Source organism: Antennarius striatus, chromosome 24 (genome assembly GCF_040054535.1).
Source record: "Antennarius striatus isolate MH-2024 chromosome 24, ASM4005453v1, whole genome shotgun sequence".
Taxonomy (NCBI): Eukaryota; Metazoa; Chordata; class Actinopteri; order Lophiiformes; family Antennariidae; genus Antennarius; species Antennarius striatus.
The window spans coordinates 10518233-10535451 of NC_090799.1; the positions used below are offsets into that span (position 1 = coordinate 10518233).

The 17219-nt window shown below is 54.3% G+C and overlaps 1 protein-coding gene across 2 annotated transcripts in view; it reads left to right on the forward strand.

The window, feature by feature from the left end:
* The window catches only part of ptgfrnb (prostaglandin F2 receptor inhibitor b), a 25048-nt gene extending 10318 nt beyond the window's left edge, over positions 1–14730 (forward strand). Inside the window, exons 6-15 of one of the 2 annotated variants that reach the window (XM_068309667.1) lie at positions 3032–3178; positions 3257–3423; positions 4051–4171; positions 4699–4918; positions 4995–5182; positions 6241–6348; positions 12504–12690; positions 12832–12950; positions 13034–13084; positions 14424–14730. In XM_068309667.1, the coding sequence (XP_068165768.1) occupies positions 3032–3178; positions 3257–3423; positions 4051–4171; positions 4699–4918; positions 4995–5182; positions 6241–6348; positions 12504–12690; positions 12832–12950; positions 13034–13084; positions 14424–14536 (1421 nt within the window). In that variant the 3' untranslated portion in view covers positions 14537–14730. Of the gene's footprint in view, positions 1–3031; positions 3179–3256; positions 3424–4050; positions 4172–4698; positions 4919–4994; positions 5183–6240; positions 6349–10363; positions 12363–12503; positions 12691–12831; positions 12951–13033; positions 13085–14423 lie in introns of those variants that run through there. The other variant, XM_068309668.1, reaches the window with a different exon arrangement.
* The last annotated feature ends 2489 nt before the right edge of the window (positions 14731–17219 follow it).

A 17219-nucleotide genomic window follows, 5' to 3' on the forward strand; every position in this document is an offset into this window, starting at 1 on the left:
GCTGTAGTCGTTTAGGGTTCTAGTGGTGTAGGGCTGTAGTCGTTCAGGGTTCTAGTGGTGTAGGGTTCTAGTGATCTGCAGAGTAAAGTCCAAACAGTAGAGACGGTTCCATCCATCAAACGGTGACACCCCCCCCTCCACTCCCCACACTCAGTGTCTGCAGAACACAAAGCCTTCTGGGTAATGGTGATGAGCTGCCCGTGTGACTGGGGGTCAGGGGAGTGGCTGTCTGAACTTGTAGTTGTGAATTCCCTCATCTTTCTGTTCACACCCGTCACCATCATGGGGGGTTCCCTTGTGACCGCTAGCTGCTTTCAGCTAACGGCTATTTTTAGCCGCCAGCTGATCTCTGCTCGCTCAAACGCGTCCTACCTGATAACAGGTGACTTCCTGTTTGTGCTGGCAGCTTCCTTTCAATTACCGCTGGCTGTCAGGAAGCAGGTAGACCCCCCCTCTTCAGACGATTGATCCCAGGTTAGCTGCTTCAGCTCAGAGGAGTTAGCTGCTTCAGCTCAGAGGAGTTAGCTGCTTCAGCTCCAGAGGAGTTAGCTGCTTCAGCTCAGAGGAGTTAGCTGCTTCAGCTCCAGAGGAGTTAGCTGCTTCAGCTCCAGAGGAGTTAGCTGCTTCAGCTCCAGAGGAGTTAGCTGCTTCAGCTCAGAGGAGTTAGCTGCTTCAGCTCCAGAGGAGTTAGCTGCTTCAGCTCCAGAGGAGTTAGCTGCTTCAGCTCCAGAGGAGTTAGCTGCTTCAGCTCCAGAGGAGTTAGCTGCTTCAGCTCAGAGGAGTTAGCTGCTTCAGCTCCAGAGGAGTTAGCTGCTTCAGCTCCAGAGGAGTTAGCTGCTTCAGCTCAGAGGAGTTAGCTGCTTCAGCTCAGAGGAGTTAGCTGCTTCAGCTCCAGAGGAGTTAGCTGCTTCAGCTCAGAGGAGTTAGCTGCTTCAGCTCAGAGGAGTTAGGTGCTTCAGCTCCAGAGGAGTTAGCTGCTTCAGCTCCAGAGGAGTTAGCTGCTTCAGCTCCGGAGGAATTAGCAGCTTCAGCTCCGGAGGAGTTAGCAGCTTCAGCTCCAGAGGAGTTAGCTGTTTCAGCTCCAGAGGAGTTAGCTGCTTCAGCTCCAGAGGAGTTAGCTGCTTCAGCTCCAGAGGAGTTAGCTGCTTCAGCTCCAGTGGAGTTAGCTGCTTCAGCTCCAGAGGAGTTAGCAGCTTCAGCTCAGAGGAGTTAGCAGCTTCAGCTCCAGAGGAGTTAGCTGCTTCAGCTCGGCGCTGACTGATGACTCCCTGCTGGCTGCTGTTATTAGCCTGTTATTAGCGTGGTTATTTGTAGCTAGTAATTAGCATGTTGCTGACGGTTTCACATGCAGTGGGGAGCAGTGTGTGTGGGGGTGCTCATCATTAAGGCTAACGCTAACCTGATTGAAGGCAGTGGAGAACAGGATGTTCCTGTCTGGGTAATGTAACCATGTGGGCGATGGTGGGCGGGGCCAGAGGTGGACCAGGTTAACCCCTTGGCTGCTAGCTACTTATCTTCGTGTGTGTGTGTGTGTGTGTGTGTGTGTGTGTGTGCGTGCGTGCGTGCGTGTGTGTGTGTGTGTGCGTGTGTGATGGATGGATGGCGCTGGTCTGTCTGAGTGGGCGGGGCTACTCATGGTATATATTTAGGTCGCTGAGGAGCTGGAGTGTCAGCAGCTGGTCGTCATCCGACGGCGGCTGGTCGTCAGGGTTAGTTGTTTACAGGCGTGAGGTCATGTGATGTCATCACGCCGTGACCTGCCGTGACCTCACGGTAATCAGATTACATGTCGTTTGGCTCGAGAAAGTGTGTGAACACACCTCCACCGCCTGCACACTGTTGACAGAAAGAGCAAAGGCACACACACACACACACACACACACACACACACACACACACACACACACACACACACAGTGAAACCTGAGCGTCTCACATGTCTGCTTGTTTTGGCGGAGCAGCTTCTCTCAGACCCCCCTGGTTCCTGGACTGGAACCCAGCCCCCCCCCCCCCCCCCGGTCGTCCTGCTTCACGTGTTCTGTTGGCATGTTTGAGGTGATAACACAGAACACAGAGGCGTGTGCCCCCCCCCCCACCTGGCTGTGGAACACGAGCTAATGATTCATTAGAACACACTCAGTGTACACACACACACACACACACACACACACACACACACACACACACACGGACGTCACGCTGCTCAGAGGAGCTGCTGATACTAAATAAGGCAACGTTTCGGGGGGGGCACATTGCCAATTGGTGGGATGCCTTCACACACTGTCATTGATGTGTGTGTGTGTGTGTGTGTGTGTGTGTGTGTGTGTGTGTGTGTGTGTGTGTGTGTGTGTGTGTAGCAGATGGTGCATGAGTTGGTGTGTGTGTGTGACGTCCAGATGACATCACACCCCCTAGCCAAACACATGCCAACACATTCTGGTGTGTGTCTGGTCTTACCTGTCTGGCAGCCTCTAGAGGACAAGTGGTTTGATTTTGTTTGTATTCAGTGACCAATGAGAGGAGGTGGGCGGGGCCATGACGTTAAAACCTGGTCAGTGATCATGTGTTGAGTCTGTCATGATCGACCGACCCCCCCTGTGAGAGCAGACCCCCCCCCATCAGAGCAGACTGTTGTAGATCACACCTCCAGCAGTGATCCCAGTGTGTGTGTGTGTGTGTGTGTGTGTGTGTGTGTGTGTGTGTGTGTGTGAGCTGCACACTTCATTCCTGGTGTGAGATGATGAGGCGACGCCATCCATGATGAGTTCAGACGTGTGTTCAGCATCCGTCACGCGTGTGATGGATCCTCCCCCACTGCATGCTGGGTGTCTGTTAACGCTGTTTGTTAGCGTGTTTGTTAGCGTGTTTGCTAGCGTGTTTGTTAACGTGTTTGTTAGCGTGTTTGTTAATGTGTGTTTGTTAGCGTGTTTGTAAAATGTGTTTGTTAGCACTGTTAGCATATTTGTTAGCGCTGTTTGTTAGCATGTTTGTTAGCGTCGTTGTTTTTGACGGTCGACTGTTTCCTTCACAGAACCAAACTTCACGCTGACCCTTGAACCCATCACGACCCCCCAGGCGACGGCTGAGCCCACGGAGCTGGCGTGTCACGTGACCAACATCACCCGCCTCCCCCCTGGGGGCCACCTGGGCGTCAGCTGGGGGTACAGCCCCCTCCCTGGTACCCACACCTCAGCCTGTTGGTGTTTCAGCTGATCCTTCAGAGACGCTGATGATGTCATCCTGTGTGTCCAATCAGCTGCAGGCACAGGGGACGACCGTCACACCTCACACACCGTGGCTTCTCTGGATGGGCGGGGCAACCTGTTAGCGGGTGCGGAGTATGCTGATAGGCTGGGCAGCGGCGTGTTGTCTCTGACCCGGGTGCCGCCCGACACCTTCAAGCTCCGGTTTCTGCACACGCAGGTAGCGACACGCTCACGCTGTTAGCACTTGTGTGAGCATGCTAACGCCTTTAGCATGTTGTTAAAACAAGCTAACGCCTTTTCTATATTATTAAAGCAAGCTAACGCCTTTAGCACGTTGTTAAAACAAGCTAACGCCTTTACTATATTATTAAAGCAAGCTAACGCCTTTAGCACGTTGTTAAAACAAGCTAACGCCTTTACTATATTATTAAAGCAAGCTAACGCCTTTAGCACGTTGTTAAAACAAGCTAACGCCTTTACTATATTATTAAAGCAAGCTAACGCCTTTAGCACGTTGTTAAAACAAGCTAACGCCTTTACTATATTATTAAAGCAAGCTAACGCCTTTAGCACGTTGTTAAAACAAGCTAACGCCTTTAGCGCGTTATTAAAGCAAGCTAACGCCTTTAGCACGTTGTTAAAGCAAGCTAACGCCTTTAGCGCGTTGTTAAAGCAAGCTAACGCCTTTAGCGCGTTGTTAAAGCAAGCTAACGCCTTTAGCGCATTGTTAAAGCAAGCTAACGCCTTTAGCACAATCTAAGCTAGCTCTGAACCAAGCATGAGCCAGCCAAGTTGAAGCGTGATGCTAATGTTGCTACGCTAACGGGGCGTGTCCCCCCCACAGGAAGTGGACATGGGCCGGTACGTGTGTGTGGTGTCGGCCTGGACCCCCAGCAGCGGGGGGGACCTGGTGAAGACCACCGAGCTGCAGAGCCCCCCCCAGACCGTCCAGTGGCAGGTCAAACGTGAGTCTGCTTCCTATTGGAGGGGAGTCTGGTTCGTGTTGGGGGGAGTCTGGTTCGTGTTGGGGGGAGTCTGGTTCGTGTTGGGGGGAGTCTGGTTCGTGTTGGGGGGAGTCTGGTTCGTGTTGGGGGGAGTCTGGTTCGTGTTGGGGGGAGTCTGGTTCGTGTTGGGGGGAGTCTGGTTTTTGTTGGGGGGAGTCTGGTTCGTGTTGGGGGGAGTCTGGTTCGTGTTGGGGGGAGTCTGGTTCGTGTTGGGGGGAGTCTGGTTCGTGTTGGGGGGAGTCTGGTTCGTGTTGGGGGGAGTCTGGTTCGTGTTGGGGGGAGTCTGGTTCGTGTTGGGGGGTCCGTCAGTCAGGGGTTCTGTCTTGGGTTTGGCTCCCAAACAGGACGTCCAGTAGAGCCCCCCCACAATCAGAAGTAACTCTGACTCTGTGTGTGTGTGTTTGTGTGTGTGTAGATGTGTGTGTGTTTGTGTGTGTGTCTGTGTGTGTGTGTATCCACTGACTGGGGGTTTCCTTGCTTCCTCTCAGGCCCCTCCCTGAACGTTCTGGCCACGCCCCTGCGTGACACCCCAGTGGGCGGAGCTACCTTTGAGATGAGCTGCTCTGTGGACACGGAGAACCTTGAGGAGGCGGGCTACTCGGTGCTCGTCCAATCACAGGACGGCGTGGAGGGGAGCGTGAGGACCATCATGACCCTGAGTCCGGACGGCGTCCTGCAGCCGGGGGGGGCCACCGACCCCAGCCGGAGGTGAGGCCCCTGCTTCGCTCGCCGCCATGCCCCGTTAGGACGCCTTTATTCTGAAGTGTTTCCTGTGACCCCCCAGGGACAACCTGGTTCTGACCAAGTCGGGCCCAGCAGAGTTCCGCTTCCGCCTGGGGGGGGTCCAGCTGGGCGACCGGGGCTTCTACTGGTGTGACATCACAGCCTGGACCCGGCCCACGGGGGGCCACACCTGGACCCGCGCCGCCGGCGCCGAGTCCAACAAGCTGAGGCTCCACTTCCAGGAGAACGGTGGGCACTTCCTGTTCCTCTGGGGGGGCGGGGTTATCAGCACCTGTACAGAGACTTGTGTGAGCTTCCTGCTGCATCATGATTGGACAGGAAGGGGGGCCGTCCTCCACCGTGATGGGGAGACGAGCTGCAGCGCCTGGAGGGGGGGGGGGGGCGACGACAGGGGGCTCCAGCGTTTCTTCTTTCCCCATCATTTGCTGTTTGCCCCCCCCCAGTTTCCCCCCCCCACGTGTCTCACTGCCTCTCGGGGACGTCTTCAAAGAGAAGCCCGCCGGCCAATCAGCCAGCTGGAGACGAACACCCCCCCACACACACAGACACACACACACACACCCACACACACACACACACACACACACACACACACACAGACACACACACACACACACACACACACACACACAAACACAGAGACAGACACACACACAAACACCCACACACACACACACACACACACACACACACACACACAGACACACACACACACACACACACACAGACACACACACAAACACCCACACACACACACACACACACACACACACACACACACACAACACACACAAACACCCACAGACACACACACACACACACACACACACACACAGACACACACACACACACAAACACAGAGACAGACACACACACAAACACCCACACACACACACACACACACACACACACAAACACAGAGACAGACACACACACAAACACCCACAGACACACACACACACACACACACACACACACACACACACACACACACACACACACACACACACAGACACACACCCTCCCACAGCATTCAGCCTTCACGCTGAGCCGTTTCCCAGAATCCTTAGGGGCTGATCTCCTTGGGGGTCTCAGATTGGGGGGGGTCTCAACAGCTCAGGTCCTCCTGAAGACTGCACCCACACCCCAATTGATCACACTGTGATGTCATCAGATGGGGGGGTCACGTTGTGACATCAGGGGGGGCTCTGATCTATTGGTCTGTTCTCGCTGAGATTTGAACCAATCACAGAGCTACAGCTCATGTCAGCTGTTTGCTGTTCTAGGCCCCGCCTTCTCCATCGCCATCCAATCAGACACCAGCAGCGTTTACCCCCATGAGACGGCCAAGATGGAGTGTTCCCTCAGCGCGTCTGGATCCCCCCCCAAGACCGGTACACACACACACACACACACACACACACACACACACACACACACACACACACTGTACTAGGTAGCAGGAGGTATTTGTCAGTGGGGGGTAACAACCCCTGGGGGTTCTGGGTTAAAGGCTGTTGACTCATCTCACAGGGAGGGTGACATTTGGGGGAGGGGTGGGGGGTGTTCCATTAAGGTGTGCAGCAGGCCCCCCCACCCCACATGTTCCACAGAGCGGCTGTGTTCCGCCCCGCCCCCTCATTTCTGTCCCGCCCCCACATTATGTCACGCCCCTTTGTTTCTGTCCCGCCCCTTTGTTTCTGTCCCGCCCCATTTGTTTCTGTCCCGCCCCATTTGTTTCTGTCCCGCCCATTTGTTTCTGTCCCGCCCCTTTGTTTCTGCCCCGCCCCATTTGTTTCTGCCCCAGCCGTTTCCACTTCCTGTTTGGGTGCAGGTGTGAGAGGAGCGTCTGATTGGTCACAGCAGACGTGCACCTGCTCAGGTGTACCTGAGGCGATATGAGGGCCTGTGTGCTCATGCTGGGGGGGTCATGTGACTCCACAAACACACTCTAGTGGGCGTCTCCCTGTGTTCTGGTGGGCGTGTTCCTACTGGTTCATTGGTTATCATCATATCTCCACAGCTTATTGACCTTTGTGTGTGTGTGTGTGTGTGTGTGTGTGTTACATTCCTCCATCCTGCTGACTCAGCTCTCCTGTCTGAACTTGTTTTTATGGTGAAACTCCTGCTGATTAGAGGTAATGAGGAACACGTCCAGCTGGTCCTGGTCCTGGTCCTGGTCCTGGTCCTGGTGCTAGTCCTGGTGTTTGTTTTGGTCCTGGTTCTGTTTCTACTCCTGGTCCTGGCTTTGGTTCTGGTCCTGAATCTGGTTCTGGTCCAGGTTCTGGTCCTGGTTTCCATAGATTTTTATTCAGTAAGTGACTGTCTTTGTCATGGGGGGTTTGGTGAGCAGCTTTGACGTGGGGGGGTGAGGGACCCTGTCCTGGGTGTCAGCTGTGAGTGGGATCGGGGTAATTGCTGGAGCTCCGGGTCAGAACATCTCCTGCAGCTCCTCTGTGGTGTCAAAATCCATCAGAGGAGGGACACTGACCTGGGGGGGGGGGGCAGTGCTCAGTGGTGTGTGTGAGGACGGGGGGGGTCAATGTGGTCCAGTCCAGTGACCACTGGCTGCAGGGTTCAGGGGGGTATACCGGGCCTTCTTCAGTGACGGGTCAGTGAATGTGTGTGTGTGTGTGTGTGTGTGTGTGTGTGTGTGTGTGTGTGTGTGTGTGTGTGTGTGTGTGTGTGTGTGTGTGTGTGTGTGTGTGTGTGTGTGTGTGTGTGTGTGTTCTGTTAGCGTGTGGCTACATGCTGTCTGTTTGCAGCCGTGTTATTGGTGCCCCGAACTATTTCTGATAAATCACATTAGTTTCCTCCTGGGAGGAAACACTTCCTCCTCCTGGGAGGAAACACTTCCTCCTCCTGGGAAGAAACACTTCCTCCTCCTGGGAAGAAACACTTCCTCCTCCTGGGAGGAAACACTTCCTCCTCCTGGGTGGAAACACTTCGTCCTCCTGGGAGGAAACACTTCCTCCTCCTGGGAGGAAACACTTCCTGCTCCTGGGAGGAAACACTTCCTGCTCCTGGGAAGAAACACTTCCTCCTCCTGGGAGGAAACACTTCGTCCTCCTGGGTGGAAGCACTTCCTCCTCCTGGGAGGAAACACTTCCTCCTCCTGGGAGGAAACACTTCGTCCTCCTGGGAGGAAACACTTCCTCCTCCTGGGAGGAAACACTTCGTCCACCTGGGAGGAAACACTTCCTGCTCCTGGGAGGAAACACTTCCTGCTCCTGGGAGGAAACACTTCCTGCTCCTGGGAAGAAACACTTCCTCCTCCTGGGAGGAAACACTTCCTCCTCCTGGGAGGAAACACTTCGTCCACCTGGGAGGAAACACTTCCTGCTCCTGGGAGGAAACACTTCCTGCTCCTGGGAGGAAACACTTCCTGCTCCTGGGAAGAAACACTTCCTCCTCCTGGGAGGAAACACTTCCTCCTCCTGGGAGGAAACACTTCGTCCTCCTGGGAGGAAACACTTCCTGCTCCTGGGAGGAAACACTTCCTGCTCCTGGGAGAAAGCACTTTCTCCTCCTGGGAGGAAACATTTCGTCCTCCTGGGAGGAAACACTTCCTGCTCCTGGGAGGAAACACTTCGTCCTCCTGGGAGGAAACACTTCCTGCTCCTGGGAGGAAACACTTCCTCCTCCTGGGAGGAAACACTTCCTGCTCCTCCTCCCTGGATAACAACACTCCCTGAAAGCCACGCCCCCACCCACCATCAGACCTCAAGCATTAGGAACAGACGGTCAAGCTGATTGGCTGATTGCTGATTGGCTGATTGCTGATTGGCTGATGTCCGTGGGCTTCAGACTAGGGGGGTAACCTCGGGTCCAACCGGACCCTCATTTCCTCCTGGGCCCCTGCACTTGGCTGTCTCTGTGGAAGAAGAGCCCCCCCCAGACGTAAAAACTGTTCCCATTTAAGAAGCTACCCCATCACGAGCAGATCGTCTGTTTCCATAGCAACCGTCAGCACTTCCTCCCCTCCAGCGCTCCAGTGTTTGTAGAGACTGAGTTCAGATTCATCCAGGAAGATCTGATGACCCCCAACCGACGGGAACTACAGCAGGTCACCGGGGTCAGGGGTCAGGGTTAGAGAGAGAGATGGGCGGAGTCAAACAGTGACACGTGCTGGTGGGCGGATGCTGCTAGTGATGCTGTGAAACATTGAACCTGACGGCGTGAAGACCTCAGTCTGCTGACATGTCCTCTACATCTTCATCGCCATCTTCATCTTCCTCACCGCTTCCTGTCCCTGAACCCGTGACCCCAGCGTTTTAACCCCGCGTGGGGAGACCAGCCAGCCGGTGTTCTGAAGCGGCTGATGAAGACAGCGATGCTTCCTCCTCTCCTCTTTTGGCTCCTCTCCCCCCCACCCCCCTCTTCTCCACTCCCGCCAAATTACCCAGCTGTCTTTGCAGGGCCGACAGGCAGCCGTTAATTAGCCAATCTCACGCTCCGTTAGCCGGCCGGGGAGATAGAACAAGGTGGAGAAGAATAGACGAGGAGCTGGAGAGGAGGAGGAGGAGGAGGGACGGATTGTTAGTGAACAAGAGTGAACAAGAGTGAAAGGAGTGAACAGAGGAAGCACTGATGGAGGAAGAGAAGCTCAGAAGAGTCCCAGAGAGAGAGAAGGACCTGGGTCCTGAGGAGAACCAGGAGCTGAAGGAGATGAGGATGAAGATGAGGATGAGGGCCAGATGGTTCTCAGCACACTAGCTGTTCAGGCTGCTGGTGTCTGAAGCCCCCGTCGGGTCACTGATGAAGATCAAACATCATCATCTGTGTGTGTGTGTGTGTGTGAGGTCAAACATCTCAGCACCTCCAGCAGGAGTCTCATCAGACACCGAACGCCTGTATTGGAGGAGCAGCAGGAGGGGGGGGTCTTGTGAGCAGGAGGTGTGAACATCTCCGTTCTTCTCAGCCCGTTACGTTTCCTGTTAAACAGGAAGTGAAGCAGCTTCAGAGGAAGTTCACATGTTTCAGGACCATCACACACAAGTGCCCCCCCCCCCATCAGCAGGCTGGAGGACCTCCAATGGATCCACTGAGGTTCTGTCTGTAGGCCTCAGTGAGGTCCAGACCTGGGGGGGAAGACAGGACGGCACACAGCAGGTCAGGGGGGGGTCCTCCGTCAGTAACAGCTCTGCATCTGGGTGTGTGTTCCAGCAGCGTGGGGGGGGGGGGTTCATTTACTGGAGGTCTTTTAAACCAAAAGCTGTTTAGTTTCTTCTCCACCGGCTTTATGGAGCAGAGAACAGAGTTTCATTAGCACTGCTGCTAATTGTCTTTAGTGTGTGTGTGTGTGTGTGTGTGTGTGTGTGTGTGTGTGTGTGTGTGTGTGTGTGTGTGTGGACTTTCCTCAGGGGATTAATCCACAGGAATCCAATCAGACTGTCTTCATTTCCACAGACAGTCGTTCTGGTTTTATTACCTTCACCAGGAGCCGCGGATTCTGTTAGCAATAGGCCCCGCCCACCTGAAGCTGCTCCGTAGTGCCGCCATCACTGATAGGCCCCGCCCACCTGAAGCTGCTCCAAGGGCCGCCATCACTGATAGGCCCCGCCCACCTGAAGCTGCTCCGTAGTGCTGCCATCACTGATAGGCCCCGCCCACCTGAAGCTGCTCCATAGTGCTGCCATCACTGATAGGCCCCGCCCACCTGAAGCTGCTCCATAGTGCTGCCATCACTGATAGGCCCCGCCCACCTGAACCTGCTGGCCCGCCTCAGACGTGATGCTGTCAGGGAACGCAGACCGACTGCTGGCTTGTTGACACGTGTCAGGAGGTAGACAGGGCCACAGATGGAAGGAGCTGCAGCAGGAAGAGGAAGTGGAACCCCTTCACAATAAAGTTCAGTTTACTAAACCTCGCTTCCCACTGGAGCCTGACTTTACACCAGTGTTCCCACTGGAGCCTGACTTTACACCAGTGTTCCCACTGGAGCCTGACTTTACACCAGTGCTCCCACTGGAGCCTGACTTTACACCAGTGTTCCCACTGGAGCCTGACTTTACACCAGTGTTCCCACTGGAGCCTGACTTTACACCAGTGTTCCCACTGGAGCCTGACTTTACACCAGTGTTCCCACTGGAGCCTGACTTTACACCAGTGTTCCCACTGGAGCCTGACTTTACACCAGTGCTCCCACTGGAGCCTGACTTTACACCAGTGCTCCCACTGGAGCCTGACTTTACACCAGTGTTCCCACTGGAGCCTGACTTTACACCAGTGCTCCCACTGGAGCCTGACTTTACACCAGTGTTCCCACTGGAGCCTGACTTTACACCAGTGTTCCCACTGGAGCCTGACTTTACACCAGTGTTCCCACTGGAGCCTGACTTTACACCAGTGTTCCCACTGGAGCCTGACTTTACACCAGTGCTCCCAGTGCTCTTGTCCTCGGCTCTGGGTGATCTTCACTATCCTTCTGTATTTTTCTGTTTGGTGTGTTTGTCTCCTAAACGATAGCGATGACTCTGTGGGGTTTTTACTGTGTGTGTGTGTGTGTGTGTTCTGGTGCTAACACTCCTCTCTCCCTGACAGACTAATGATACTTCTGTCTCTCTCTCTCTCTGCCTCAGAAATAATTATCTCGCTCGCCCCCTTCCAGAGATTACATCTATTACTGCAAATTCTCTCTTCCCTGTTTTTTCTTTTGTCATCACTATCCTCCTTTTTATCCATCGCTTCATCTTCTTTATCGCTCCTCTCACCGCAGGGGAGTGTGTGTGTGTGTGTGTGTGTGTGTGTGTGTGTGTGTGTGTGTGTGCGTGTGCTTTTTTTTCATCATAGTAAAATTAGCGCTGCTTTGTACGTCCTAAAATAACAGGCTCATTTCCTGCGTTATGAAGGAAGTCAAGCCACCGTGTGTGTGTGTGTGTGTGAGTGTGTGTGTGTGTGTCCAGTCAGACGCGTGTGTGTGTGTGTGTCCAGTCAGACGCGCGTGTGTGTGTGTGTGTGTCCAGTCAGACGTGTGTGTGTGTCCAGTCAGACGTGTGTGTGTGTGTCCAGTCAGACGTGTGTGTGTGTGTGTGTCCAGTCAGACGTGTGTGTGTGTGTGTGTGTGTCCAGTCAGTTGCGTGTGTGTGTGCTGGACGTTGGTTGAGGTTCGGGGGGTGACGACCCCCCAGAGACCAGACAGCAGCTGAGGCGTTCTGGATGTGCAAGTTCAGGCCGAGCTAGAACCAAACGTTAGCTCACGTTAGCACGTTAGCTCAGCTCACAGCTAACATCTGAAAAGAAATCCGAACGTTTAGCAGTCGAGTCGCTGCAGATCTGAAGAAAGAAACTGCTTGAGCTGCTAAAGCCTGGAAACCTCTTCTGGTCCAGTCATCTGGATTCCTGTTTGTTTCCTGTTGGCTCCCTGTTTGTTTCCTGTTGGCTTCCTGTTTGTTTCCTGTTGGCTTCCTGTTTGTTTCCTGTTGGCTTCCTGTTTGTTTCCTGTTGGCTTCCTGTTTGTTTCCTGTTGGTTTCCAGTTTGTGTCCAGTTTGTTTCCTGGTTATTTCCTGTTTGTTTCCTGGTTATTCCTGACTGGCTGTTGTCTGTCAGGTGACCTGGCCTACGAGGTGCGTTGGTTTTTCACCCGGCTGCGCGGCGGACAGACCACTACCCCGGTGGCGAGCATCGACCGCTTCGGGGTCCTGAGGAAAGAATCTCGAAACTCGTCCAGCGACGTTTCCATCGAACGACACGACACACACACCTACGTGCTGAACATCCACGGCACGCGGGACAGGTGAGTGTGTGTGTGTGTGTGTGTGTGTGTGTGTGTGCTGCACGTCTGCTGCACACCCAGTGGGATATCCCAGCACCTGACTGGTGTGTGTGTGTGTGTGTGTGTGTGCGTGTGCGTGTGTGTGTGCGTGTGTGTGCGCAGTGACAGCGGTGAGTATCACTGCGTGGCCACGCCCTGGTACCTGTCGGCCTCCACCGGCGCCTGGACTCAAGCCGAGGAGCTGACGTCGTCCCGGATCTTCCTGACGGTCCGGTTTGCAGGTGAGGACGCGTCACATCACCGTCACGCGTGTGATATCTGTGTGACGTCACTGTGACACACGTGTGCTTTTCTTCCTCTGCAGTGTGGGAGTCGCTCCAGCTGCCCCTCCTCTACGGGGTGTCGGCCTCCATAGGTAAACAACTTCATCCTCACCTGAAGACCCGCCCACACCTGAACAGCTCTGAAGGGGTTTAACCCTGTGGAGACCAGGGTCCAGCAAATAGTCTGGTCCAACCTGCCCACTTGTTCACAGAGACCGATTGATAGTCAGTCAGGGTCTGAACCCTAACCCGACACCTGTGTCTCCTGTGTCTGGACCCTAACCCATCACCTGTGTCTCCTGTGTCTGGACCCTAACCCATCACCTGTGTCTCCTGTCTCTGGACCCTAACCCGACACCTGTGTCTCCTGTCTCTGGACCCTAACCCATCACCTGTGTCTCCTGTCTCTGGACCCTAACCCATCACCTGTGTCTCCTGTGTCTGGACCCTAACCTGTTACCTGTGTATCCTCTGTCTGAACCCTAACCCGTCACCTGTGTCTCCATGGTCTGAACCCTAACCTGTTACCTGTTACCTGTGTCTGGACCCTAACCCATCACGTGTGTCTCCTGTGTCTGGACCCTAGCCCGTCGCCTGTGTCTCCATGGTCTGAACCCTAACCCATCACCTGTGTCTCCTGTGTCTGAACCCTAGCCCGTCGCCTGTGTCTCCATGGTCTGAACCCTAACCCATCACCTGTGTCTCCTGTGTCTGAACCCTACACGGTCACCTGTGTCTCCTTAGTATGAACCCTAACCCGACACCTGTATCTCCTGTGTCTGAACCCTAACCCGTTACCTGTGTCTCCTCTGTCTGAACCCTAACCCGTTACCTGTGTCTCCTCTGTCTGAACCCTAACCCGTTACCTGTGTCTCCTGTGTCTGAACCCTAACCCGTCTCCTGTGTCTGGACCCTAACCCATCACCTGTGTCCACTTGTTTGAACCCTAACCCATCACCTGTATCTCCTGTGTCTGGACCCTATACGTCACCTCTGTCTCCTGGGTCTGAACCGTAACCCGTCACCTTTGTCTCCTCTGTCTGAACCCTAACCCATCACCTGTGTCTCCTGTGTCTGAACCCTACACTGTCACCTGTGTCTCCATGTTCTGAACCCTAACCCATCACCTGTGTCTGAACCCTAACCCGTCACCTGTGTCTCCTGGGTCTGAACCCTACACTGTCACCTGTGTCTCCTGTGTCTGAACCCTAACCTGTCACCTGTGTCTCATGTGTCTGCACCCTAACGCATCACCTGTGTCTCCTGGGTCTATTCTAATCGTTTATTATGAAGTTCAGTAGGTCGTATGATTCTACCCAGCATGCACCAGGGTCTTGTCCAGAGTCATGGGGGTTGTAGGGGTGTTAGGGGCCGACCAATCAGAGTGGCAGAGTGACTGATGCGCCTGTGTCCCGTGTCCTGTGTCTCCAGGCGTGGGGCTGTTCTCACTGGTCCTGGGTCTGGTCTGCGCCCAGTGCTGCTGCCGGAACCTGGCCCACACCCCCCGCTCCCGGAACAAGCTGATGGACCTGGAGATGGACTGACACACGTTCCCCCCCACGCCCGCCCACTGCAGTGCCCCCCGGAGGCCCCGCCCCCCGCACCAGCGACACGCGCCCTCAGACGACCTCTGGGACACTCACCTGTTCCCGGGCGCCAGGCGGTGGGAGTGAGGCTCCGGGAACCGGAGCCAGACTCTAGCTTTTTGGCACTGCAGTGGGGGGTGGGGGTCTTTGTGGTGGGGATCTTTTGGGGGGGTCTTTGGGGTGGGGGTCTTTGGGAGGGGGGGTAGCCTTTATGAACTTCCATGAAGATCTGGACAAACCTTTGGCACTCCTGAGGGTTTGGAGAACTTGTGATGTCACTGCCACTGGGAATAAAGGACCAATCAGCAGGTCTGCTGCCTCTGGAACCACCTACTGCCCTTTGGGTCCGGGGGGGATGGGAGAACCCCCCTACCAGGAACCCAGAGCGTCGGGCGTGGCTTAAAGACCGGCGTCCATCTGACTGTCTGTAGGGGGCAGCAGGGCGTCGGCTCGCGTCCTCCACAGGGACTGCACTGGAACCTACCGGGGGCGTCCTACAGGAGGCATCCTACCGGGGGCGTCCCAGCCGGGCCTCCCAGCGGGGGCATCCCAGCGGGGGGTCCCACCGCCTGACGGGACAGCTGTACCTTTATTCTCTCCTCTAGTTTTATGAATTGAGAGATTTCAAAATGACTTTTTCTAGCATAACGAGTAGACGTGTGTGTGTGTGTGTGTGTGTGTGTGTGTGTGTGTGCGTGTGTGTGTGTGTGTGTGTGTGTGTGTGTGTTCCAGGGATGGACAAACATTTGCATGCACTGTTCCCACCCTGGCGTCTCCGTGACGACCTGAGACGTGTTGGACGTCCTGTAGGTCTGTGCGGCGCTGATTGGTCCAGTTGTTCCACCACATTATTGACGCACAAATCAAACTCGACTCTGAGGTCTTTAACAATCTGAAGAATAATGCTGTCTTTATGCTAGGCTAAGCTAACCGTTGAACACTCCGTTAGATTGGTTTGAGTCCTGAACATTTATTTCCCAGCATGCAGCAGTTCTTTAAACCTCACGCTGTGGTGCATCTAGTTTGTTCTGGAATGTCGACTCTCATTATTGTTCTTGACATGTGGTTAGCCTAGCCTAGCTTTGTTTGTTCAGATACGAACGTGGTTAGCCTAGCCTAGCTTTGTTTGTTCAGATACGAACGTGGTTAGCCTAGCCTAGCTTTGTTTGTTCAGTTACAAAAGTGGTTAGCCTAGCCTAGCTTTGTACAAATCTGAAAGCTACAAAATAAGCCATAGGATCCCAGTCCAATATTTCCCAGAATGCTGTGAGGTGGGATCTGCTAGCTTCCATGTAGCGTTCGTTTCTGTCAGGACGTTCCTTCAGATCAACTCAATGACTGCAGAGACACACACACACACACACACACACACACATCCCAGCAGACCTGTTTGTGGTGACGTGTTCCAGCCTGTTTGTTGTTTATCTGAAGGGATCCGTTGTGACGAGTCACTTGTGTTCACACATCAGGAGGTGACCTTAACACGCCTGTCAGACACGTCCTGATTGGACGTGGTGCGTCCAGTCAGACACGTCCTGATTGGACGTGGTGCGTCCAGTCAGACACGTCCTGATTGGACGTGGTGCGTCCAGTCAGACACGTCCTGATTGGAACAGGTGTGTGTGAACACACTCCATGGGGTCTCCTGGTTTTACTGTTCTGCTCTGGGTTTCATTCCATCACTTAGCACTAGCGTTAGCGGATTAGCTCCGTGTCACCTGGTGCAGTGTGTGTTAACACACACCTGATGATGTCACAGCGTCTGCTGCGTCCACAAATTCATTCAGCAGCACGATTAATACGCGCTGTTTTCAGGTTACCATGACAACTGACCCCAGGTTAACCCCAGGCAACCAGTGGAGACCAGTGGTGACCAGTGGTGACCAGTGGAGACCAGTGGTGACCAGTGGTGACAGTGGTGACCAGTGGAGACCAGTGGTGACCAGTGGTGACCAGTGGTGACCAGTGGAAGCCAGTGGAGACCAGTGGAGACCAGTGGTGACCAGTGGAGACCAGTGGTGACCAGTGGAGACCAGTGGTGACCAGTGTTGACCAGTGGTGACCAGTGGAGACCAGTGGTGACCAGTGGTGACCAGTGGAGACCAGTGGTGACCAGTGGAGACCAGTGGTGACCAGTGGTGACCAGTGGTGACCAGTGGAGACCAGTGGAGACCAGTGGTGACCAGTGGAAGCCAGTGGTGACCATACTTCACTGATGGTTTTGCTGATGGCGTGTTTCCGTGACGTCAGAACCAAACGTGTTCAGAGTTCTCCCTGTTGTAACTGACTGACTGTCGAGCTAACAGGATGTTAGCTGCTGTGTTGCTAAGTTAACGTTAGCAGTGCTAACCAGCTGGAGCAGCTCCTGGGTCCGATGTGACCCCTAGTGGTGAAACCCGGTACACCTCCTGGTGCATAAACTGGTCTCAATAAGTTTACCCTGGGACACACACACACACACACACACACACACACACACACACACACACACACAGTCTGATGGTTTCTGTTCATTATACAGTCATTTGTCATTTTCCTGGAATGAATCACGTTTTTAAATAAATAGATTTTTAAGATTTGTGTGTGATTGATTACTGATGATGATGATGATGAAGGTGTGATTGATTACTGATGATGAAGG